Source organism: Melanostigma gelatinosum (genome assembly GCF_949748355.1).
Source record: "Melanostigma gelatinosum genome assembly, chromosome: 6".
NCBI lineage: Eukaryota > Metazoa > Chordata > Actinopteri > Perciformes > Zoarcidae > Melanostigma > Melanostigma gelatinosum.
The window spans coordinates 3,428,077-3,452,783 of record NC_136639.1 but is presented as its reverse complement, the minus strand read 5'-3'; the positions used below and the strand labels follow the sequence as shown (position 1 = coordinate 3,452,783).

The following is a 24,707-nucleotide window of genomic DNA, read 5'->3' as shown; positions in this document are numbered from 1 at the left end:
GAATCTAAATTGCTTGTGCTCTCTGAAGCGTTTCCAGCTTCCTCCTTCAGCTACGTCCGTTCTCTGGACCGACGGATGAGGTGCGCCTCATAATATCTCCGAAGGAAGCGAGATAATCTGTTGCCAGAGGTGTGTGTGTGTGTGTGTGTGTGTGTGTGTGTGTGTGGGTGTGTGGACGTGTGTGGGTATCTTGTTGTTCCTGGCGGTGTTTCCAGATCTGAAATTAGAATTGGATCATGTTCATTTGGAGACCAACGCTCCCTAAATCCGGCTGATATCTTTTATATCCAACACATTGTTTAAAAGCAGAACTCTCAACAAATCGCAGTATCCGTATTATTATAAGTGTTCGAGTACAATGTCTCAAAGGGGACAAGTATAAACCGTAGCAGCTTGAATTCTATTTTGTATTGTACGTTAATACACATCTGAGACTAATAGAGATTGTCCAGCCACTGGTTAGTTAGCACGGATGCTATTTTCAGCGAAGGAACTTTACATTCGAGTTATCTTGACGCTTCAGGAAGCCAATCAAAAGCAGAATGTAGCTTTGAGGTGAAGCTATGCTCCTCTCTGAGGTGTTCAACAAGTAAAGCTGCAACTGGACGCTAATGTGTCCACCCAAATCTAACGTCCATGTCTCTTGGCGTCAGTTTGGACCAGCCAGAGCTCCGTAGGATGTGTCCTGTGTGCTCTCGTGATGCTCTCTCTGCTTACCAAATGGGCGGAGCGGGTTGTAATCCTGCGTTTGTCTGCGGATCGCTGCCTCTCCTCCTCTTTGTTGTTGATCTTCCGGCCTTATGCCGAGTCCTGTGACATGTGTTCGCCCCAGTTTGCGGCCCCGGCCCCGCTGAGCTCCGGTTCTGCTTCAGTGACTCTGTGATACACACGGGTCCGGTGCAGCCGTGTTCCAGCCAGCGGTGTTCAGAGAGGAGCGCTGGCTGTGAGCTGAAGTAAGGCCACATGATGGGTAGGCTGCCTCGGCTTCAATAAGGTTTATTCTCTGTTGTTTGAACAAAGCCCCAGCTTCACCAAACCTGCAAAAGCACACAAAGGGCGGGCGGTGGGGAAGGTCCAACACACAGCGGACCACTGTTGGTTCCTCACGTGGAACTAGAAGTCAACGTTGATGTTTTTCTCACTTAGCTTACGTACTTTAGTTACGGTACTCTGGAGTTATTTTAACACGGATGAGAATCTTTTTCTAAACTTAGCCAAGTAGTTCTCTTTTCCTGGTCAGACGGTTAAGAAGTTTATTTTGGAAAGACCATGTGAATGTAACGAGCAGACAATTGACACGTGTTGCTGGAGTTTTGTGGGGAAACGCACGAAAAATGATTGTTTGTAAGATATGTATTTGCACTTAACTATTTTCTAACATGATGAATTACCATGTATAACTCCTCTCACCCCAGAGTTGTCCCGGTTAGAGTCGGATCTATTTTTACACATTTCACTGAGCGTCCCCCACTGAGACAAATAAACCACATGTGTCTAAAGAAGCCAGCGTTCCTGTGTTTTCGGTCTCACAGTGGAACTCGCAGCTTTAAACAAGGACTCAGGAAGTGTTCCCCATCGAGCTGATTATTTATAACCCGGCCGCAGACCAACCGCTTCTGCTTTTTGGACTCTCCATTCTTGACATCCAGCTAGATTTTCTCCTGGACTGGCAGCTTCTCTGGAGGCTTTTTCTGCTGAGGCTGCAGAGGCCGTTGCATCTCGATGGCCTCATAACCCAACGGCTCGTGGATTTATTTCGTGATGAACGAGGGCCAGTGGACGGTTATGATTGGGGTGTCCCATGAAAGGATGTCAGCAGAGCGGAGAGCTGATTCGGCTGCTGAGAACAGATCCCCTCAACACGCGTCAAAGTAGTAATAAACCTTTTATAAAGCTCATCTTAATAAGACTCATTAGATATTAATAAGTGGTTCATATTGATGTAATGGTTGTATCTCAATGATGACGAGCAAAAATCACGAGTCAGTTTCTTCTGAAAACAAAAACTGAAACTCTGTCAGCGTTTACTGTACAAATGTGCTTTTTTTGGTGTTATTCAGTTGATTTTGAGCACCTCAGGTTGCCATCATTTAAAAGCAACAAAACCCGAATAAATATTTAATTGCGTGCCGACACATAAATGGCGGTAGGCGTTGTAAACCTCTTCCGTCTGTTGATGATCAGTCCTACGGTAATACTGCTTTCATTTTCTTTCTGAATTAGTTGAAGTCATGTGTCAGCAGTGTAGTTAATAAAACCTCCTGCTTCCTGTGGCTGGAAACACTCACTTCCTCTTAATCAATGGAGTTCATTTTCGCTCCAGTGGTGTGTTACCAGTCAATATATAGAGAAGTATGTTTTATAGCCTTCACACTTTAACTTAAGGCATAAAGAAGCTTTATCGTTTAACTTTTTTTACTCTATATTTGTAGCTGCAAAAGTGGAACGTATCCCTTTTCAGGAATCAGCCTTTGTGTGTAATCGGGATCAGTGAGCTGTAATTCACAGTTTGTGCATCTAAAAGACCCATCAGTGAGAACAAAGCCCCCCATGTCACACGCTCAACAAACTTTATCAGCGTGTGCAGCAGGCGGTGGTGTAATGTTGTTTAGGAGAGGATATAAACTCTAAGGCCTTATCTCAGACAGGCAGGGCTGGTGCTGAGGAGAAACTGAACCGCGGCGCTCATCGCTGCCAACACTGTATTGCAAATGTCAAACCCCCGGAGCCTTTCAGGTCTCTTTTGATCTCCATCGAAAGAAAACTTCATTGGAAATTGACCACAAATTGGGGGAAAGAAGCCCAAAACGTCGATGTGACACAACTGATTATGTAACTCTGAGCGCTAACCAGGTGAAGCGTCTCTTGAGACTGTGTGCATGCTACAAACATGTGCTCACACTCGTGAAAAGGCACTTCAGATAAAAGTGGAGCAAACGGTGCCGTGTGAGCGTGAGTTGAGGCAGAGGGAAGCTCTGCTGTGTGGGCAAAATGAGTTACACAAGCCTTCAGCTCGGAGTGATGTTAGTGCCACAGATGATGTGTTCCTGGAAATCAGGACAAAACACTCTGAAGTGTCTTTGTAGCCGTCTGTCTCTGCCGTCGTGATGTTTCTGAACATGTTCTGTCTTTTAAGACGGGTCTTAGAGCGAGAGGGACGAGGAGAACGTAGATGAGGTTTGTGGAGATGCCGGTTGGGGCAAAGCAGAGCTTGGAGATTAACAACTAATAAACAATCAACGTGTTTGATACTACGGTAAAAAACCAATCGACGTGTTTGATACTACGGTAAAAAAACAATCGACGTGTTTGATACTACGGTAAAAAACCAATCGACGTGTTTGATACTACGGTAAAAAACCGAAACAAAAGCCATCAGTCCCTATTTTCTATTGCTGTAAAAACATCTCATTGAAGTTTCTCGCCAAAAACTACATTTTACAAGATTACATTTGAACACATCATATGATGACGTTCTGATTTGCCTTTCCCGAACATTCATTTTTTACTGAATAGAGCTTGAACGCATCAAAATGAAAGTCAATGCAACCTCCGCTAACGTTAGCGGTTAGCGCCGCTGGACTGTGCTAACGGCTAACGTTAACTAGCTCTCTTCCTGCAGAGTTCGACTCTGATTGGTTGTTCACAATGAAGCATTATCAGGGAAAATATAGGGTGCGACGCGTTGATAGTGAGTTTATTGCTTGATTTCGGGTTTTCATTCCAATCAAGCCATTCGATTTCAATATCTCTTTGTCACAAATAAAATGATTGATTGACTGCCGATGATTTGGAAGAATATGGTGCTAATTAGGAATAATTATTTTGGCTAAAAACACCAAACGTTTAAACAAAAATGTGTTTAACTAAGACACCGGAACAGAACACCGTTGGGAGCCGACAGCAACGAGGAGCATCCTCCGTCACATTATGTGAAATAATCTGTTTGGCATGAAGTCAAGTCTGCAAACTGCTTTAAAACACACATTAATATCTCCAGCCCTCGTGATTTCACAACAATAGAATCAAATGTATACACAGCCAACAGACGGAGACGCTTGCCAAGAGTGAATTAGCTGGAGGAGCTCCGGCCCTGAGGGTGGCTGGTTTGAATCCAGATTTGTTTGGACTTCCCAGAAGTGCTCGAGGAGAAAAGATGACAACTACTTTCTTCAGTCCTCAGGAGCTACTTCTCAATCGTTAGTGGCAGCCCGACTTCTATGTTGTGTCTCTGCACAGAGATACCTGGATGTAGTGTTGAAGTTCACCTATTGGCGAACTATTTTAAGAAAAACAAAATGACCTTTCATGTCCATTTTAAGTCAGTTTTCTGATCCTGAATGAAGAAGTGAGAGGAGGGGCTGCATGGTAGACTGGCATGTCTCTTCACTGTTTCTGAGCGGACTGGAACTGAACTGTCGGTGCTTTTGAGCTTCACTTCGCCTCAGTGGACATCCAGAAAGTGGATGTAACCTTGTCCAGAACATCTGTACTTACCTGATGTTTAGGTGATCTTATACAATGCAGTAAATTACAGCAGCGGCTAAATCTGAGTCCAAGGCTTGGAGCCGATGTGACCAAATGTGAGATGGAGAAGTGCTGGGGAAAGGTTGAGACAATTATTAAATACCTCCTTCAGCAAAACAATGTCATTTTATTTTCCTGTCTGTAATATCAAGCGTCCCCAGAAGCTCACGTAAAGGTCAAATAAATGAGAATTTATTTTCCTCCCTCAACCATCACTCGTTGTCGGTGTGCCCTTGAGCAAGTTATGCTGTTGCAGCGTTCCTGGCTTTTTTTATTATCAGCGGATGTTTATCTCTCTGTGTGTGTGTGTGTGTGTGTGTGTGTGTCGGCTCTGCCGCTCTGTGAAGTCTCCTAGCAACTAGCTTAAAGAAAGTCTGGAGAGAATTAGCTGTGTGGAAATATATGGCTATATATCTATATCTCTATCTATATCTTTATATCAACCATACTATGAAGAAAGAGACAATAAATACCGTTCAGAGTAAAGAACCTCCACACTAGTTTTTTTAAGAGCCTGTTTCATTAAGTTTGTAGAAGTCAAGCTTTGTCTCCCAAAAGACATCTTTGTGTTTTATGGTGACTTGAAGGTGTTTTTATTGTCATTATGTTAGATGCTCATCATATTTACTGTGCTTTTAATGTAGATCTCGCTCACTAAGCAGTGAAGTAGGGCTGGGTATCTCATGTTTTAATTAAATTTTTTCAATCTAATATGCCCTCTACAGTACTAGTGCTGATACGATGCCTCCGTCTTGGTACAGATGCAAGAACGGCACTAATAATTTGACAGATATGGAAGTTATTCTACAAAAAAACCCTTTTGTTTGTTGACCAAAAGAAGCCAAACTTCTGAAATGTTAAATGTTGTCAAAAGACAAAGTAGTCGTGTGATAATTCCAGCTAATTAATATACTGTTTTGGCAAAATAATGATTCCAATCTGAGTTATTTGATACTGGATACTGCGGACAGTGTTTAGTTGGTACCAGAGAGGGCGTGAAGATTTTTACTCCAGTATCGATTTGGTCTCTAAAGCTCCTCTCTTCCGTCTGCAGGGCTGCCTTTGCCCTGACGAAGCCGCTCAAGATGAACATGGTGAAGAGGATCATGGGCCGGCCGAGGCAGGAGGAGTGCAGCCCCCAGGACAACGCGCTGGGCCTCATGCACCTGCGACGCCTCTTCTCCGAGCTGTGCCACCCTCCTCGCCACATGACCCAGAAGGAGCAGGAGGAGAAGCTCTACATGATGCTCCCCGTGTTCAACAGGGTGAGTCCAAAAACACCTTTAAGATCATTTACATGCACACTTTTCTAGATTCAGCTTCCAAAGCCTGCAGCTGAATCTGGTGGAAATGAGCCTGTTGACTTGTAGAGGTGTTGACTTTATGGTTTAAAGAGAAGTGTGGTTGTATGAGGTACTTCTCCATAGTCAGAGTATTACTACAGTAGATGGAGTTTGGAGGAACAGACAGGAGAACATCACAGGAGCAAACTAATGTACCGCTGTTGATGTATTTTAGACGCCTAAAAATAACAATATCGGTTTAAATGGACCCTATATTTAGAATATTTTCCCCGCTTTACCTTGCTGTCAGACAGACCGTTCTGTTGGAGCTGAAGCTGTTGTCTGTGCTCCCTGTAAGGCCACAACAATGGGACACGGGGACACTGAGCTACCTGAACTCAAAAGCATGTGACAAAGGTGATATTGTCTAATGCTCACCTGATAGACAGGTGTAGTCATGCAGAGGTAGGGAACTCCCACACACTGTAACACCACGTTTAACAGGGACCAGGTTTTGATCAGAGGCCTTTATCACTCTTTAAACTCACAACATCTTTATACTTGAGGCTGCATATTAAAATAACTTCAATAGTTGATCAGTTATATTAACATAAAGTTAGCTGAGTAATTCCAATGTCTTGGCAAGTTCAACATCCGTAGAAAATAATAGAAACCAATGAAACACCAGATGAACAATACTGAATAAGTCACTTATTCACAGTAAAATCTTGATAATCAGTGCTGCAAGTAATGGTTATTGTCATGATGATTTGTTCTGATTCATTGTTCATAAAATATGAAGACCGTAAGAGCTCAAAGTGACGTCTTCAGACAGCTTGTTCTGTTCCACCAACAGCCGAAAACCTGAAGGATGAAATATAAAACGACATAAAACAGAGAAAATCAGCAAATCCTCGAATTTGATGCAGAGATACTTAGAATTAGAAGTCATGTTTTAAATAGGAATGGGCGTAGATTAAAAAGTCTGCACGTGTTTATCCAACAGAGCAGTGAAAGCAGGACTCGGTGAAGTGATATTTATATCTATAGTCCATCTTCACATCCCTCTGATAGAGGAGTGAGCCTCTTTGTTTCCCTGCCGAGTGTTCTCGTCTCACTGGGCCTTACACCGAGGGTCTCTTGACTTGTCGGCTAATTACCCGGCACTGGCTGTGACTCACTCACTGCCGGCTGTGATTCATGTCAGGATTCACATTTGCCGGGTAAATAAATGCGTGATGAGTCGTCGTGTAGTTTCATCTGAAGGCTCGGGCTGCAGTGAGCTCTGTGGCTGTGAATTTAGGACAGAAAAAAACCACAGCGAGATGTCAACCAGCGTAAGTCCACTCTGACGATTCCTGCGTGTCCAATGCTTCATGTGATCACAGCTGTCATTTGTCCCTTTGCTAAGTCCCGCCCCTGGAACACAGACTGTGCCAATCATAGCGTAGAATCAATACTCATGATATTATGTCAGATCTTCAATTGTCAGGCTCTTTTAGTGGATGTGGAGCTGGTCATAGTTAAAAGTTGTGTAATAATGTTACGTTTCTACGTAAAAACATGTGGAGCTAACATTAGCAGAGTAGGTTAGTTCGTTTTTTTGAGAGATTTGTTAACATGCATGCAGTTAGTGAGAGTGTGGGCTCCGCTGCTTTCTCATGTAATCATAGCTGATCTTTTCTGCTTCAGGTGTTTGGGAACGCTCCTCCCAGCACCATGACGGAGAAGTTCTCCGACCTGCTGCAGTTCACCACCCAGGTGTCCCGGCTCATGGTGACCGAGATCAGACGAAGAGCCTCCAACAAATCCACAGGTGAGCCCTCCGACACACCGATTTATAACGCTAAAGGTGGAAGCCTCCATTTATCATCCCTTTGGCATCAGTTGTGGTTATTTCCCATAACCGCCGTGCTTCTCGCCCTTTGGCTTTGCTGATAAAGACCTGGATGAGATTTCTTCCCCTTCACCTCTTCCATTATCAATGCTGATGGTTTTATAGTTAAAATCATGATGCTTCGATTTTTATTATAGTTTGCTGTAAAGCTGCAGACAATAAATTTACCAAGAGACTTTCTATTTGGTGCTCAAAAGGATAGACAGGCATTCATCCTCCAATCAGGACAGTGTTCAGACACGCAGCTGACATACGCATCCACTTCTACGTTAGTAATAAGCTGTGAGTTTAATCTGACTTCACTCTTCACGTCTCCTCAAAGCTTTGACAGCAGCAGCTCTGACTGTGACTTCCTCACAGGAAAGACCTGAAGTAGACTCAGATTTCCTCCTCCTCTCTCGCTCTCTCGCGCTCTCGCTCTCTCGCGCTCTCGCTCTCTCGCTCTCGCTCTCTAGTCTGTCTGAACATGTGATGTGTTGTTTTCAAGCAGAGAGAGAGCGGCTCAGATTTTTTTCCCCCCAAACACCACGGTCTGAACACGCACTCCTCCAGCTGGTCAGCAGGCCTCTGTAGAGCAGTAGTTGACTCAGGCTCTGGACTGACGTTGCGGTGCTCTGTCATCATCAAGAACAAGTGATTTTGAATTGCTGCAACTCGACTGTAGCTCATCCTGTAGGGAGGTTTTGGAAGCTGACAGAATCATCCACTGCAAGGGAGTAACTGTGTTTTCTTTGCTCTGAAAGCCACAGTCAGTGATGACGCACAATGATGACAAGAAATACATGTCCAAAATCTCAATTGTCCTGCTCGCCAGAGCAGAGATGGGGACTAGGACTTGTGAGCAGGGATGTGTTAAAGATCGGGTCGTTTTACACTTTAGCTTCAACTTCCGATATTCAGATATTATATAATCTGGAAAATCACACATCAAATTACAACACATGTCACTTCTCGCCAAGATGATTTATTCGTTGCATAACTGATCATTGTTCCAGCAGCCCATCTGCCCGCCACAATGAGCTGTCACTTTCCATCTAGTTAACGGCATCTTCATGTGTTTGCCTTTCCAGAGGCAGCCAGTCGAGCCATAGTCCAGTTCCTGGAGGTGAACCAGAGTGAGGAGGCGAGTCGTGGCTGGATGCTTCTGACCACCATCAACCTGCTGGCCTCCTCCGGACAGGTTGGTAGAGCAACGCCACACTGTTCCGTGTTCTTTTTGACATGCTGCTGTGTTTCTGTGCGATTGATGTCATTGAGTTTTGTTTTTTTGTGTTGGTAAGGATTGCCCTCATGCATGCGAGTGTAGATAAAATCAGAGGAAACGACTCGTCTCAGCATTCTGCCTCTCTTTTGACTCATTTGCATCTCCTGTCTTTGATCTCCCAGCAGAAAATAGCATCAGCCCCTGTAGGAACCGGGAAACAGTACGAATTCCCACCTGACCCCAGCTCATTCTCCCCAAACACAGTCTGCTTTACTGCGCCGAATGAAGACAATAGATGTGTTCCGATTCTGATGCCAGGACTAGAGATGCAGTAGATAGGCCTTGAATGCTAAATCAGGCTACACAAGCCTATGCACCAATCAGATATTTACACAAGAACAATAACAACACGTGTCACTCGCTACCCGACTCGTACACCCTGCCCAATCGGTACTGCACATGTGCAAACGAGTACTTCACACCTGTGGTAAAACACTCTCATGCAACTTATTTTTTCTTCTGATAATGCTGCATTATGAACAAATCTGTGTTGAAACCGGCAGGAGGAGAGCTCGTTAACGGTAGCTGTTAGCTGTTAGCTGGTAGCTGGTAGCTGGTAGCTGTTAGCTGTTAGCTGGTAGCTGTTAGCTGGTAGCTGGTAGCTGTTAGCTGTTAGCTGTTAGCTGTTAGCTGTTAGCTGGTAGCTGGTAGCTGGTAGCTGGTAGCAGTTAGCTGGGAGCTGTTAGCTGGTAGCTGGTAGCTGTTAGCTGGTAGCTGGTAGCTGTTAGCTGGTAACTGGTAGCTGTTAGCTGGTAGCTGTTAGCTGGGAGCTGTTAGCTGGTAGCTGGTAACTGGTAGCTGGTAACTGGTAGCTGTTAGCTGGTAGCTGGTAGCTGTTAGCTGGTAGCTGTTAGCTGGGGGCCCTACTTGGCTCGAAAACAGAGTTTACAGCTAACATACGGCGGTTGCATTAAGTTGCATATATGATGCGTTCAAGCTTCGTGAAGTAACAATTAGCATTGGGAAAAGGTGAATTATAATGCTACCATGAAATCTTTTTGAGATATTTTCACTGCAATACAAAATAGATATTAGAGGGAAACGTGAACGTTTTAGTTTTTAGCGCACTGGTATCGGATTGGTACTCGGTGTTGGCTGATACTCAAGTTCAGGTATTAGGATGACACCTGGTATTTAGGGGTGCAACTGATCGCAGAACTCACAGATCAGATAAACAGAAAAAAAGCAAAGATAACTCTCCACAGATCACGGATCAGTTACGGTCCTTTACACCACCAATGATATCCAAACATCTCTAGAATGAAGGAATTGATGCTTCTCATAGTTCTTTCTTATGGTTCATTTTACTGCTGCTTCTCTATGCCACATTTATCGAATCATTGTCAGATTTTCAAAATTGCATGCAATGAGATTTTGATTTGTTTGTTGAGCATCTGGTCACCATGCAGCTCGACTCCACATGACTGAGAGTCTAACCGTGGCAGCTTGTTGGGCTCCTGGTTTAAAGGTTAGACGTCCAGGTCTAGTGTTTTCCTCCGTGCCTGTGCTCCTTTGAACTTTCCGGCCTGGATTCCTCCGGAGGTCTTGAGGCTGAGCGTTGCTGTCAGCTGGCCGGCTGAATGCTTCTCCTGCTCCGCTGCACTCCAGAAATGTTGTTGCAGAGTCCGACACTTCCTCTCTCCGTCTGCAGACATGTTTTAAAACCACATAAATCCACTCTGCTGCTCCTATTTCTGTCAAAACAAACATTTGTGGGGGGGAAAATAATTTGGGAGCTTGAGAGAAAGCTATATTAATTCATAGTTGTCAGAACAGTGTTCTCTGCAATATTAATGCAGACAGTTTGAAGGATAAATGCCTAAAGGAGGGACATTGAAGTACTTTCTGTGTACGCAGCAATTTAGAAAATACACACGATCGGACTGTTACACATGCAGGAAGCAGAAACCTCAGAAAATATAACCACGGTTAGTTTTTCCTCTTTCTGTCTGAAGTGGTCTCACTGGTGCCCACAGCTCACACCTCAGGATTTAAACCACTCGCATGTCACTGAAATGAACTTTCTTATTTCCTGTTGGAGGCTGCTTCAGCTTTACAGCAGTCAGCCTCTAACGTTTCAGCTGGTTGAAGGATCCTGTCTCTTCTAAGTGAAGCCAGATTGACTCTATTGTAGTTCATGTTTTTATTTGAACATCTTTACCTGTTTACAGTGTTTACTGGAGCTCCTGAGTTTTAAACGCCTTTATTATTAAGCAACCTTGATGGTATTAATGAAATGAGGCACCAACAGCTTTTATTTCAACTCTGACATTCCACTCATTCAAAACAAACATAACATACACATATATACACAACTCATTATCATCATTTTTTAACTCAGTGTTTTGTGCCATCTGGGCGGCTGCTGCCATAAATATCACAGTTGATATAAGATATGAAAACCTTTTGTTTCTCATTTGTGTCCACTCTGGTTTTTGATCTCCATCCTTCATTAATGCTGAACCCAATTATTCTCGTGTTTCTGCTCTACGTTACCCAGAAGGTCACATGTCATGAAAACTAACTTCTAAAGCTCCTTCTAGACCACATGAATTCTCCCCCGGGACGAGGAACCTTTAGAGGAGCCCGATGCGTTATGACAGCAGGGACCAGGTCCTAAATTAAGTTCTGGGGACATTTTCCGGGGGGACATCTTAGGCCGTTCACAATACGAATAATTCTCACAGAAATGTGCACATTTTGGGTTGACTGTGCCAACGCAGTGGCCTCATTTAAATGAATGAGGGGCGCTTCTGTATTTTCTTCTTTTCTTTGTGGCCTACATGAGCCTCGGATTGAGTAAATAAACCGCAGCCGGTATTAAGCAGCATTTTTCTGTTACTGGGAAACTCTCCTGACAGCTGGCCTCCCGTAAACCTGACGCCCCCCCCCCCGCCCCCCCCCCCCTCTCTCTCTCTCTCTCTCTCTCTCTCGCTCTCGCTCTCTCGCTCTCGCTCTCGCTCTCCCCTCCTGCTAATAAAACTGCAATATATTTGTTCGTAGCGGAGTCTCTCTACCTCTACATGCTGTCTTCTTCTTTTACTGGATGCCCTTCACGCTCTGCCTTCTCACTGTGACGCTTCCTCTTTCTTTATCTCATTCCTTCTCTATCTCTCTCACACACACACACACACACACTCTCACACACACACACACACACACACACACACACACACACACGCACACAGTAAAATGTCTCTGCCTCTCTGGTTTTTCTATCTGACTGATTGCTCACAGTAACCTTGACCTTAAAGCTGCAGCAGGGTGTGTGTGTGTGTGTGTGTGTGTGTGTGTGTGTGTGTGTGTGTGTGTGTGTGTGTGTGTGTGTGTGTGTGTGTGTGTGTGTGTGTGTGTGTGTGTGTGTGTGTGTGTGTGTGTGTGTGTGTGTGTGTGTGTGTGTGTGTGTGTGTGTGTGTGTGTGTGTGTGCGTGTGTGTGTGTGTGTGTTCGTGTGTGCGTGGGGTTATTGTCATATACGAGAGCTCCTGGGTGGAAGTGAAAGAAGAAACAAGGTAATTTGTCAGTGTGAGCTTCTTAGCTGTGTGTGTGTAGGAGGCAGCGTTTGATTATCTGAATTATTCGCCTCAGTGAGCACAAACCCCATCTCTTTCTCCAGTCAGTTTTCCTTTCCTCGCCGTGACGAAAGGCACACACACACACACACACACACACACACACACACACACACACACACACACACACACACACGTAAAGCCCTCACAGCTACTCCTGTCGTTTTTATCCTCACAGAAACACGACCATGAATCACAACACAACAAAAATACCCATTTACCAAACTTGAACTGACGCATCTTCAGTAGATGTTCTGGCTGGAAAATGATTTAATATAATTTCCATTTAAATCGTGATGCATGCGCTTTGCATACTGCATAGTTTAAAAATGAGCTCTTCTATGAAAAGGAATGCTTATTTATAATAAAGTATAATATCTATAATTTACCATGTGTTTTGTCCCCCCCCCCCTCCAGAAAACGGTGGACTGCATGACGACCATGTCTGTGCCCTCCACGCTGGTCAAATGCCTGTACCTGTTCTTCGACCTGCCTCACATGGCCGAGGCCCCAGCAGGCCCCACCCAGCAGCCGTTACCGCCGCCTCCGCCGCCGCCACCGCCCGGCCAGGAGAAGACGGCGGTTCAGGGCCACACCCAGCAGGAGCTGCCCCTGGCCGACCGCAGGGTGCTGCTCCAGAAAGTCTTCGTCCAGGTAGAAAGACAACGACGACACAAGATCCACAGAGACAAAATGTTCTATTCTGCCACAGCTACCGAGTCACTGTATGTGTAACGAGGAAGAATAATTCATTTCCACTCCTTCAGATCCTGGTGAAGCTCTGCACCTTTGTGTCTCCGGCGGAGGAGCTGGCCCAGAAGGACGACCTCCAGCTGCTGTTCAGTGCCATCACCTCCTGGTGCCCCCCCCACAACCTGCCCTGGAGGAGGAGCGCGGGGGAGGTGCTGACCACCATCTCCCGACACGGCCTCAGCGTCAACGTGGTCAAATACATCCACGGTAAACACCAATGTTCAGTCATTACCAGCCCAAAATCAGGAAATGGAGTGTAGTTAGAGACTTAAGATGAAACTTTGTAAACTTTGTTTTCCCTCGTCCCGCTCCGTCTCCAGAGAAGGAATGTCTGGGCACGTGTGTTCAGAACATGCAGCAGTCGGACGACCTGTCGCCGCTGGAGATCGTGGAGATGTTCGCCGGCCTCTCCTGCTTCCTCAAGGACTCCAGCGACGTGTCGCAGACCCTGCTGGACGACTTCCGAATGTGCCAGGGCTACGCCTTCCTGTGCGACCTCATGCTCAGGTACGACTCGGAGCTCCATTCCCACGGCCAACGTGTCCGACACGGGAGCCGTGTTTTCCGATCGTTCACGTGAGCTTCTCTGTCTTGTGTCCAGACTGGAACAAGCCAAGGAGGACGAATCGAAAGACGCCCTGAAGGACCTGGTCAACCTGGTCGCCTGTCTGACCACATACGGGGTGACGGAGCTGAAGCCCGCCGGCCTGACCACCGGAGCCCCCTTCCTGCTGCCCGGCTTTGTTCTCCCGCTGCCTTCTGGGAAAGGTGCGTTCATGGTGGCTAGTTAATCCTGTAATCCATCAGCTGCCTTCATGACCTTTGCAGCAGAGTTTAGAGTTAAAGAGATGTTGATGCACTCGTCATGGCCTTTTGATTGGCCAGTACTGAAGCAGACTTGACATCTTATCTCCGGGGGTGGAAGAGGTTAATGATAAATTCTGTTGGTTGACATTGTTTGAAACCACCTCTAGATAAATCAGAAAAGGGTAAATGAAAAGGATGAGGTGTCAGATCATAAACCAGCGCCTCTCACTTCTTAAATCCTGCGTTTATTGTCATCATCTGAAGGACTGAGGGACATGTTGACAGTATTTGTCAAAGCAACTAAAGATGTTCTCACAACCCAGAGATTTTCTGATTACTGGCGCACCTCTTAAATCCAAAACAATCCCACCAACCAGGGTTTTTTCTCGCCCCGAAGCTTTAAAGCGAGAGGAATTACTTGGAGGAAAAAGTCTTCATGTGTACCTCAGCCTCCGTATCGCCCCCACAGACCTGAATCCATGAAATGACTTTGATGCTTGGCTGATTCCAGTGGGCTTAACCTGTTGACAGACGCCATGGCAACTCTGCCGCCTGTCACACTGCCGGAGACGAACGCCCGAAGCCTCCTGCATACAAATGGGCTCTTTGGAGTCCAGAGAGGCTTTAGTGGTTCAGAGGATCATCTGGAGCCAAACGTTTACTCCAGAGAACCCGTCGCCCTCTAGACCTTCACTCTTTTTTTTGTTTTTATTTATTTATATAAAGTTCGTCAATACATAAAACTAAATAAATGACAAAAATAACATCTAAAAATATGAAGAAACATTACATTGAAGCAGAACGCATGTTAAATTCAATACCAATAGACATACATTGTCTGTAAAAGGGTTTATTTTATTCTGGCCCCTTCAGTAACAACATCTTGATATCTTGTTGTATAAATAAACAATTGAAACTTCAGTGCATTGTAGGACGTTATGATTATTATGAGCTATTCGTATTTGAGGGATCACTTTTGAAACTTGAATCTTTTTTGTGTATTGTGAGTATTGACGCTGCTTTGTGGAGTTTTATTTGGGAAATGTTTCTTATAGAATTACAATGAACTATAATCCCTTTAGGCATAAACATGAACGATTAACTGACAGAGAAAATAATCCTGAGTTGCAGCCTTAATGCCGTTATTATTATGTTAATGAGTGCCTTTAATACACTGTAATATGGTAATCGGAGGCAGTGGGGGAAAAATACAATGTGACATGAAATAAAACAGAAGATGAAATGCTTCTCTTCACTTTCACTCCTTCATTTATTAGGCTGCGTATCTAATTCAAGCCAACAAATGTTCTTTGGTCTGGTTTGGATGAATTCTGACTTTCTGACTCATCAGTCTGTTTTGGGGAAACGCACATGACGAAATGTTTCCTTGTGTCAGATTTGAACACTTCAAGACGCCCGTCACCTCAGCTCCCTCATGACAACACACACAGTCACAGAACACCTCACACAGCCAAGCTCTGCTGCCTGTTGTACCACACACACACACACACACACACACACACACACACACACACACACATGTTTACCCCCCTAATGACAGCTCCAGCTATGTGGAAAGTCATTACCAGAAGCCATCATGGTGCGAGGGTCCGCTTACTTGCCTAATTAGCCAGCCACATTCACTTAACGTGTGTGTGTGTGTGTGTGTGTGTGTGTGTGCGTGCGTGCGTGGTGACGCATGTCAGCGTCACTTTGTGTGTGTGTGAGTCATGGTTTGTGGTATGTGTTCGATATTCAACCCCCAAGATGGAGGTCAGATTGTGCGTGTCGGTCACAGATAACTTTCTCTCTTTCCATCCTTAGTTAAGTTCACACGACCACCTGAAACATTTTGTGTGATTCTCTGCAGTTTTTTCACAAAACTTTTATTTTACAGAGCTGAAGGGAATTTTTTACATGAAATACGGTTTTTCTCCCAAAATGTTTCATTACTCAAAAATCAAGTTGACAAAGCAAACTGCATACTTTTCCCATTAAAGAACAATAATGTATGAAAAAGATAAAGGCTAGTGTTGAAGGCTTCTACTGCAAGTTCGACCAGTCTTGTGGAGTGATAACCTCGGATAAACTCAGATGTTTAAAATATCAGATTTCAGGATCAGGACAGAAGTCTTTTATTTATAAACTCTATTTTAGTATTTAGAGTCATTCAGAAAAATCTGAAGTGTGATTATCAGGCGGCAATGTCCGGTTATGAAAAGTGAAGTCAAAGCTTCATGTGTTAAAGCTGCATTCTCTCTAATGACCAGCAGGGGGCGACTCCTCTGGTTGTATAGAAGTCTATGAGAAAATGACTCTACTTCTCTCTTGATTTATTACCTCAGTAAACATTGTAAACATGAGTTTATGGTCTCAATCTCTAGTTTCAAGTCTTCTTCAATACAGCATGATGTTCATTTAGTACATTATGGTCCATTTAGAGTCACACAGACCATAAAGCAGGGGATGCTTTAGGGCGGGGCTTACTGTGATTGCCTCCTCCACAGTCGAAAAATGCTCGCTTCTGTTCACTGGTTGCAAAAACATATTCGTTTTGTAATAATCCCAAGTACCTTTGCCTCTTCTCTTCCAGGCCACACGGTGCGTAACATCCAGGCCTTCTCGGTGCTTCAGAACGCCTTCCTGCGCACTAAAACCAGCCGCCTGGCCTCCATGCTGCTGGACGCCATCGGAAACATCTACTCCGCCGAGCCGGCCAACTACTTCGTCCTGGAGTCGCAGCACACCCTGTCGCAGTTCGCCGAGCGCGTGGCCAAGCTCCCCGAGGCCCAGACCAAGTACTTTGAGCTGCTGGAGTTCGTCGTGTTCAGCCTGAACTACGTGCCGTGCAAAGAGCTGTTCAGCGTCAGCGTGCTGCTCAAGTCCAGCACGTCGCACGCCTGCAGCATCACGGCCGTCCGGACGCTGCTGAAGCTCTCCAGGCACGACGCCGTGTTCAGCGACGTGCTGCGGGAGGTCGGCCTGCTGGAGGTGCTGGTCAACCTTCTGCACAAGTACGCCGCCTTGCTCAAGGACCCGGCCACGCAGCAGCAACCACACAACAATGACCAAGGTGAGGGGGTTTCAGGGGACTGTTACAGGGCTGCACCACTGAAGGCTTTGTTAAAGGTGTTCTTCTTTTCGTTTCACTGAAGCGTGATGGTTATATGACAGTTTCCCATTTCTTTACACAGTTCTTTGCATTTTCATTTAAAGGTGTTTAAGGCTCTTTAAAGATCATTATTCACTCGGGTTGGAATTATTTTTATTTTTATTAATAGTTGGTTGTGCAAAGGACAAATACACAAATCAGTCTTATATCGTCAGTCAAATCAACAACATCCAGTAAAGACTGAGACCACGAGAAAAGACAAAATGAATACGCCGTTAAAAAAAACAACAATCTACAGGCATTGACCTGAAACACACTAATCTGAAGAGATTAAACCAAAAATGATGTCTAAAAATCTCCCTTTCTTCGTCTTCGTGTGATCTAATGCAGTCATGATGATGTCCTCTCACGCTCCTGAACCTCTCTTCTCTCCAGCCGACTGTAAAAACAACAGCGTAGCAGAGGAGCAGAAGCAGTTGGCCTGGCTGGTGATGGAGACGCTGACTGTGCTGCTGCAGGGCTCCAACACCACCAACACCAACGCAGGTACACACACACACACATGATCGATGGTGGTGGTGGGGGGAATCTTAAATTGCATATTAAATCCAGGCGGAGGATATTGTTTTAATTATGTGATGACAGTAATGATACTCTTTCTAGATTAATGCGGGTTAGGAGACACGGCGGGCCTTAATGTCCCTCAATAATTAACTTCCAGGTACCCTTTTCTCTCATTATGTGAGAACTTTATTAATTCAATGAATAGTACCAACAAGAAAGAAAAGCTTAGGAAGGAAACCTCACTTTAAAAGGTCTCCCTCATCTTTGTGGCTCTGTCAGGTTGGATGGTGTAAATATTTCTCCACAGCAGAGGAACCACAGTGAGCTGAAATCCCACAGTTCACGGCATGAAGTGAAGAACCACGCACTACCGGTGGCTTTCAGAGCTACTGGCGACACACTTTTTTGGCTTTAATTATCCGCCTCAAGTTTGCTCTTGAATGCTAATGACGCAAAAGTATAAAATGCCAAAAAAATTGTCCAATCGCCCATTTGTGTCCGTCTGTGTCCACCTCTCTGAAGTGGCCTTTAGCAGTATCCCCGCCGTCTCCAGGCCCGCTGAGCACTGGCCTCTGACTCCAGGGATCAATAAAGTCTCTTATTACGTTTCCTTAAACCTGCTCCTCTCCCCTCCCTCATCACTCAGCCTCTCATTGACCCTCCATGTGTGTGTGTGTGTGTTGTAGAAATGCGATGAGTCACAAAGACAAACCAACAGACGGCTCAGAGCTCTCTTTGGCCTCGATGATGATTCTGTGCTAGGTCCCGGGATGATGTGTGCTCTCCTCTGTGACGCGAGGACTACATTACGCTCTGTGCGCGACGCTCTCAGCGGGCGCTCGTCTCTAGAGAGGCGATTAGTGCGAGGAAGCTCAGTGCGTCACTCAAATGACAAGAATGCAGGTTTTAAAGGTGCAGAGACAGAATGACATCAGCTGATCAGGGAGCAGATTGAACTGTTGGATTTAGGTTCTTGAGATCGACAACATCGCAAGAACCATTAATCGTTATAACATCGTCAACTGCCGTTACAACATCCACGTGATCATCAATATCGCTGGCAGTTAATCTGATTGTTTGTGTCAATGGGGTCTGGTGCCCATGAAGAGAGCTTCAGATAATGGCTTCAGTTCCCCATTAGAAAGTACAGGAGGATGATAAAGTTCTCCACTATTGGTCCAAACATTAAATTGTTCATATCGATTCCAACTTCCGACGCGAGGATTTGCTTCATATGACTGTAAATTAAATATCTTTGTGTTTTTGGACTGTTGGTTGGACAAACAAGTGATTTGAAGACATCCATTTAGGCTCTAGGACATTTATGATCAGCTGTTCTCACACATTGAATCCATTCATTGTAAAAGATAGTTGACGGATTAATCTAACGGTGAGTTTCAGCCCAAGATAAATACGCTGCTTGCGGCTGAACTTGAAATAATCCGACGAGGGTGCAGTGCACCGTGTATGCGGTGTGTTTAGTTGTGTTGTGGAGGAACTATTAGAGTGTTTGGAGCGTACTGAATGTCCAGATCGTTCATTATAACCTGTGCTGGTGTCCAGTTAAAAACATTTCAACTTCTGACCCCCTTTTTCCTTTCCGTCTCCGTCTCCCAGCTCTGTTCAGGGAGTTCGGCGGCGCCCGCTGCGTTCACAACATCGTGAAGTACCGTCAGTGTCGGGAACACGCCCTGCTCATCATCCAGCAGCTCGTCCTGTCGCCCAGCGGAGACGACGACATGGGGACGCTGCTGGGCCTCATGCACTCTGCACCGTCCAGTGAGCTGCAGCTGAAGACCGACATACTGCGGGTAACGGCGCCGCACGCACACACACACACACACACACACACACACACGCACGCACACACACACTCTCAATCATTCAGTCGAATGTATGTCCTTTTACTGATTCGTTAAAGAGGAACTTTGGCTCTGTTTTTACCTGGACCCTCTTTGCACAGGTTTTTTTAATTGGTCCAGTATTGAGGTGGGACGCTGCAACTGGCCGCCACTAAATGATAGCTCACGGCAACTCCTAACTCTCAATGTACGGCCACTAAAAGTCCCTGTTTCTGCCACAAACAGGCTCAGATTATTATTATTAAGTGTAATATAAGTATTATGGACTCATAACGTCCCTCTTTATCTTTTGCTTAATGTTTGTTATTGTGTCATGTGACTTGTTGCTGTAACACAACAAAGTGAGAGTTGGAGAGAGTAGCTTAGTGTATGATTTTAAAGAATTTGTCAACTCAAATACGAGGATTTGTAGCGAAGGAGTTCAAAAAGAAACCAACAAATCCTTCAGCCTCAGTGAGAACAACACAGTGAGGAGAGGAAAAGTATATGAGTTTAAGAATCAATATGCATTTGAAGCCCTGCATTCAGTAATTGCTTCAAACCTTGGGTGCTAAGTGTAAGGTGCACATAAAAGCATATATACACACACACAGGGTTAGACGGTGGCGGCTCATTTTCTGGAGCATAATTGCATTTTTAAATTCCACTCCTCCAGACGATGTGATTCTCACGCCTTCTGAAGGCTTCGGCAGGATTAACCCGTCAGCACTTTGCTCCCCAATGTCACCAATCAAAGATTTCAATTACCAGCCTCAAAAAAAAAAGGCTGCAAAGAACTTAAATCAAATCCACTTTGAATAAAAATCATTTTTTCCTCGCTCGTCATCGGGTTTATGTACCGTCGACAGCAGCACACTGCAGACACACAAACAGATGTTGAAGCTAAGCTGATTCGCCTGTAAAAGTGTACATCTAACCCTGTAATCTCTGTCAGACCCTCATGGGTGGAGTCTAATCCCAGAGGCCTCCGTACGGCTGGTAAAGCACCCAAAACCTACACTTTACCAGCACATAGCCTGCTGGTAATCTCCCAGCTGAGACGACAGGAAGAGGATGTATTCAACATCCTGTGATTGGTTTAAAACAACAAGAAACGCTGAGTCAGGCAGGATTTGAATGCTGCAAGAAACAGCTGGCTCAGCTGTGCAGCATCTCACTGGTTTTACTTCTCCTTTATTCCTTCTTCCTCCACTGGGATGCGTCATTATATCTGAATAGAGTCGGTTTAATGAACAATTCCAATGTAGAAGTGGGCAAAAGGGAAAGAAATCCAGATAATAGAGTTATAAATTCATATGGTGATGTCAATATAATCACCATATGGATCATTTTATGGACGATTGGTGATAAATCTTGTGCATTGAAGTTCATTATCGACCCTAGAAATGGTAGTTTGCAAAAATAATCCCAACTCAGGGTCCAGTTCCGAGCTTTATAAGTTTCAAGCTTTAAAAAAATAATGATTTAATGGCGGAGAGAGAGATTTATGACATGCAACCGATGTCCCAAGGTGGACTTGAACCCTGGACCTTGCAGTTATATGTCATGTAACCACTCTGCTAACAAGGAGCTCTGTTCATTTTTGTTGTTGACCGACGGGTATCTGTTTCCAGTCAAATACCTGAAAGATCATCACAATGGTTAAAAAAATGCAGCAACAATACGAATATTTTTGTAGGATTTGTAGGACAAACAGTCTTGACACTAGTATTACTGACTTTACCCACGTTGGCCCACACACCTAGTACTTCTACTTCCTGTACTTGTAGCACATTAAAGTGACATCCTGAAGTTTGTGTTCACCAAATTACAAAACAAATGTTCTCATTAAGTCCTCGTGGTGTGTAGGTGTGCTGTTAGTCTGGTTTTATTCATCTCTGAGCTTTATGTTGCCACTTCAACACAGAGGAGGTCAAGGATGATTTTATTCACACTTAAAATTCATCAGCAACACAGCTCCCATAATGCCACAGACCTTTCTGTTGACAGATTCCTGAAGAAATAGTCCTCATTAAAACTGTTTACCATAAATAAGCCTGCATCTATACAGCCACAGCAACACAATCAGATTGTCCCCTCACTTTATTCGGGTGATGATGTCATTAAATATGACGACAGTCATTCAATTGAAGGATTACACGGTTCCTTCTTTGTCGTATTTGTCACACTCCTCTTGTGAATTCCCTCCTGAGGTTTTCGGACTGTACCAATGTTCTTCTGATGGTTATCTGTGCTTATGTACATGTTGAGATATGATAACTATCCAGTCATACAATCTGTTTTTGTCCCATCATTCGAACAAGAGCAGTTTGAAAGATATTCCTCCAGACGCAGGATTTAAAACAGCTAAAAAGTAAAACGCCCCCAGCGGTGGTGATCCCTGACGTGTGCCGACTCTGCACTTCACACAAAGCTCCTCCCGGCTCCGATCCCAGGCGCCGCTAATTAAAAACTCTGCCTGTCAAAAGTCCTTCCTATTTAGGTCCCCAAAACTCATATCTAGGTTACGGTTTGATGTTTCAGTTTAGGTTCACTTGCAAACGCGAATCATAAAAATTGGAATAATGTCGTGGAGAGAGAACATCCAGTCAGCGATGAGAGACAAAGAAATTCCCAGAGGGGCTCATGAATATGTCTCGATGCAGAAGAAGAATGAACCGAGGTGTGACTGAATGTGGCGACAAAAACCAAATAACTTAGTAAATGTAAAATAAGCAAGAGACAATGCAGAGAAGGTGAAACAGGATGTGTGACATCTTCAGGATAAATGCTATCGACCCAGAACATGCAACGTCTTTGTAAACAGCTCGTTGTGTTTGTGAAGTAAAGAAGTTGAACTGTATGAATCTGGTCTACTTCCTCTTCCAGGCTTTGCTAGCGGTGCTGCGCGAGAGCCACCGGACCCGGACGGTGTTCCGCAAGGTGGGCGGCTTCGTCTACCTCACGTCCCTGCTGGTGGCCATGGAGCGCTCGCTGTGCCAGCCGCCGCGGCACGGCTGGGAGCGCGTCAACCAGAACCAGGTCTTCGAGCTTCTGCACACCGTGTTCTGCACGCTCACCGCCGCCATGCGCTACGAGCCCGCCAACTCGCACTTCTTCCGCACGGAGATCCAGTACGAGAAGCTGGCCGACGCCGTGAGGTAAAGACGGCTGATTTTAAACGTGGCGACTGTTATGTTGGAGCTCTTTTCTGATTTCAGAATGGAAGATATCGTTGAATATAACGGCACTGAAAGGAGTTCTTGATGAGATGAGAGGCGGTGCAAATTCAAACTAGAGAACCGATCAAAAATGACGCTCATAATTTGAAGTTACCAAAAGAATGGAGCCTGTCTGGACGTAGAGACGGCTCCATGTACGCCATCCTAACATCCCATCATCCTACGGTGTTGGACTCAAAGTTGTCCCAACGACGTGTTGTCTGAAAGAGAACGTCTTCCGGCACGTCCAAAGGATGCAAAGCAACAGAATGAATGTTATATTCTCCATCGAAGCTCAAGGCGCGGCAGTAGCTGTTGCCAGGTTGCCTGTTGGCAGACACTTTGAGAAATTGGCAACCATATCTTGGCCTTTGGTTGCATTTAAAAAAATATGGGACAGCAAACATCAAAACCAACATTTTGAAATCATAAAAATGTAACTTTTTATCGAATTAATATTTGAATTCTATTCAGATTTTGTTTTGTGGACCACTGCGCCAAAATAGATAGATGGATACGTATTCATCCCCAGGGGGACATTTGTTTGTCATAATATTTGTAAATTGTTGAAGTCCAGTGCAGATTGGGCTTTATGTATTAACACTTCACTACCAGACTAATGCAGCATAGAGGCACCATAACGTATGAAAAACCTCCAAAATGGCTGAAACAGTTTTGACTTTAGTTGTTCTCTGCTTTCTGTAGCGTCATGTGACGTGACCGCCTCATCTTTGAAAGCAAAGGGTCCTCGTGATAAGCACTTTGTCTCCCTGCCACCAGGCTGCTGGGCTGTTTCTCCGACACCAAGAAGCTCGGTCCCACGGGCGTCTTCCCCTCCAACGCGCAGCCTTTCCAGAGGCTGCTGGAGGACGAGGCCGCCCCCGGAGGCTGCGCGGGGGACAGCGTCTGCCCCACGCTCAAACACTGCAGCAAGCTCTTCATCTACCTGTACAAGATGGCCACCGACTCCTTTGACAGGTCAGAGGGTTACAGCACACGCCGGATTTCAACCAGTTCATGTCGCACAAAGTGTGAGATTCTGTTCTGCAGATAATAAATGACCAGGTCTCTAAAGTAGTGTTGTCCTAGAGCTGAATGCCAAAATGTGGAGTCTCAAATGATTGTCTTTGCCTGTAAGATGTTCTCCATGAAACGTGTGTTTTCCTCACGAGGGATCCACGTGCTGTGTTTGGCCTCCTTAATTAAGGGAACCCTCAAGGAACATCCATCCAGTTTATTGTCGTCCTGAGCGGAGTTATTGTTTGACGAACAGTGTTTTCAGGTGACCTACAAAAACTGAAGCAGACATACTGGAGCCAGTGACAAATGGTCATTTTTACCTACAGAAGATGGAGTTTAGAGAAACAGACGGGAGAACCAACACGGGAGCAAAGCAATGTACTGCTGATGTATTTCATACACCTAAAATAATCAATATCAGTCTAATTGTACGCTACATTTAGAATACCGTATATTCCCCGCTTCAGCTTGCTGTCAGACAGCCCTTTGTGACGGGGAACTGAAGCCGTCATCTGCGCTCTCTTTAAAGCCACCAGGCTCCATTGACAAACGCATAACAACACGAACAAGCTAACCGATGGAGGCGGCGGTAGAAAGCAACTTTCACGTTCTGCGACGTAAAAGGAGTCTTGTGGCTCTGGAGAGAGAACAGATGGATATAACAGTGAAAACTCGAACACAGCGTACACTTAAACGTCTAAAATACGTTTTGCTTGCTTTGCTCCCGTGCTGGTCCTCCTGTAGATTATTTACTGCATCTTATTGCAGCAATCTCAGCTACAGTGAAGAGCCGTCCCAAAATGTGACGTATTACCAATATAGTACTAAAGCAGACAAAGATGCTTGT

The 24,707-nt window shown here is 45.0% G+C and overlaps 1 protein-coding gene across 1 annotated transcript in view; it reads left to right on the top strand.

The window, feature by feature from the left end:
- Nucleotides 1-24,707, top strand: part of wdfy3 (WD repeat and FYVE domain containing 3) — a 72,441-nt gene that overhangs the window by 2,338 nt on the left and 45,396 nt on the right. The window contains 12 exon segments of the mRNA XM_079270892.1: nt 5,582-5,792; nt 7,503-7,626; nt 8,778-8,887; nt 12,960-13,196; nt 13,310-13,502; nt 13,616-13,802; nt 13,897-14,063; nt 16,696-17,175; nt 17,650-17,760; nt 19,396-19,589; nt 22,509-22,780; nt 23,621-23,818. Coding sequence (XP_079127018.1) covers nt 5,582-5,792; nt 7,503-7,626; nt 8,778-8,887; nt 12,960-13,196; nt 13,310-13,502; nt 13,616-13,802; nt 13,897-14,063; nt 16,696-17,175; nt 17,650-17,760; nt 19,396-19,589; nt 22,509-22,780; nt 23,621-23,818 — 2,484 coding nt within the window.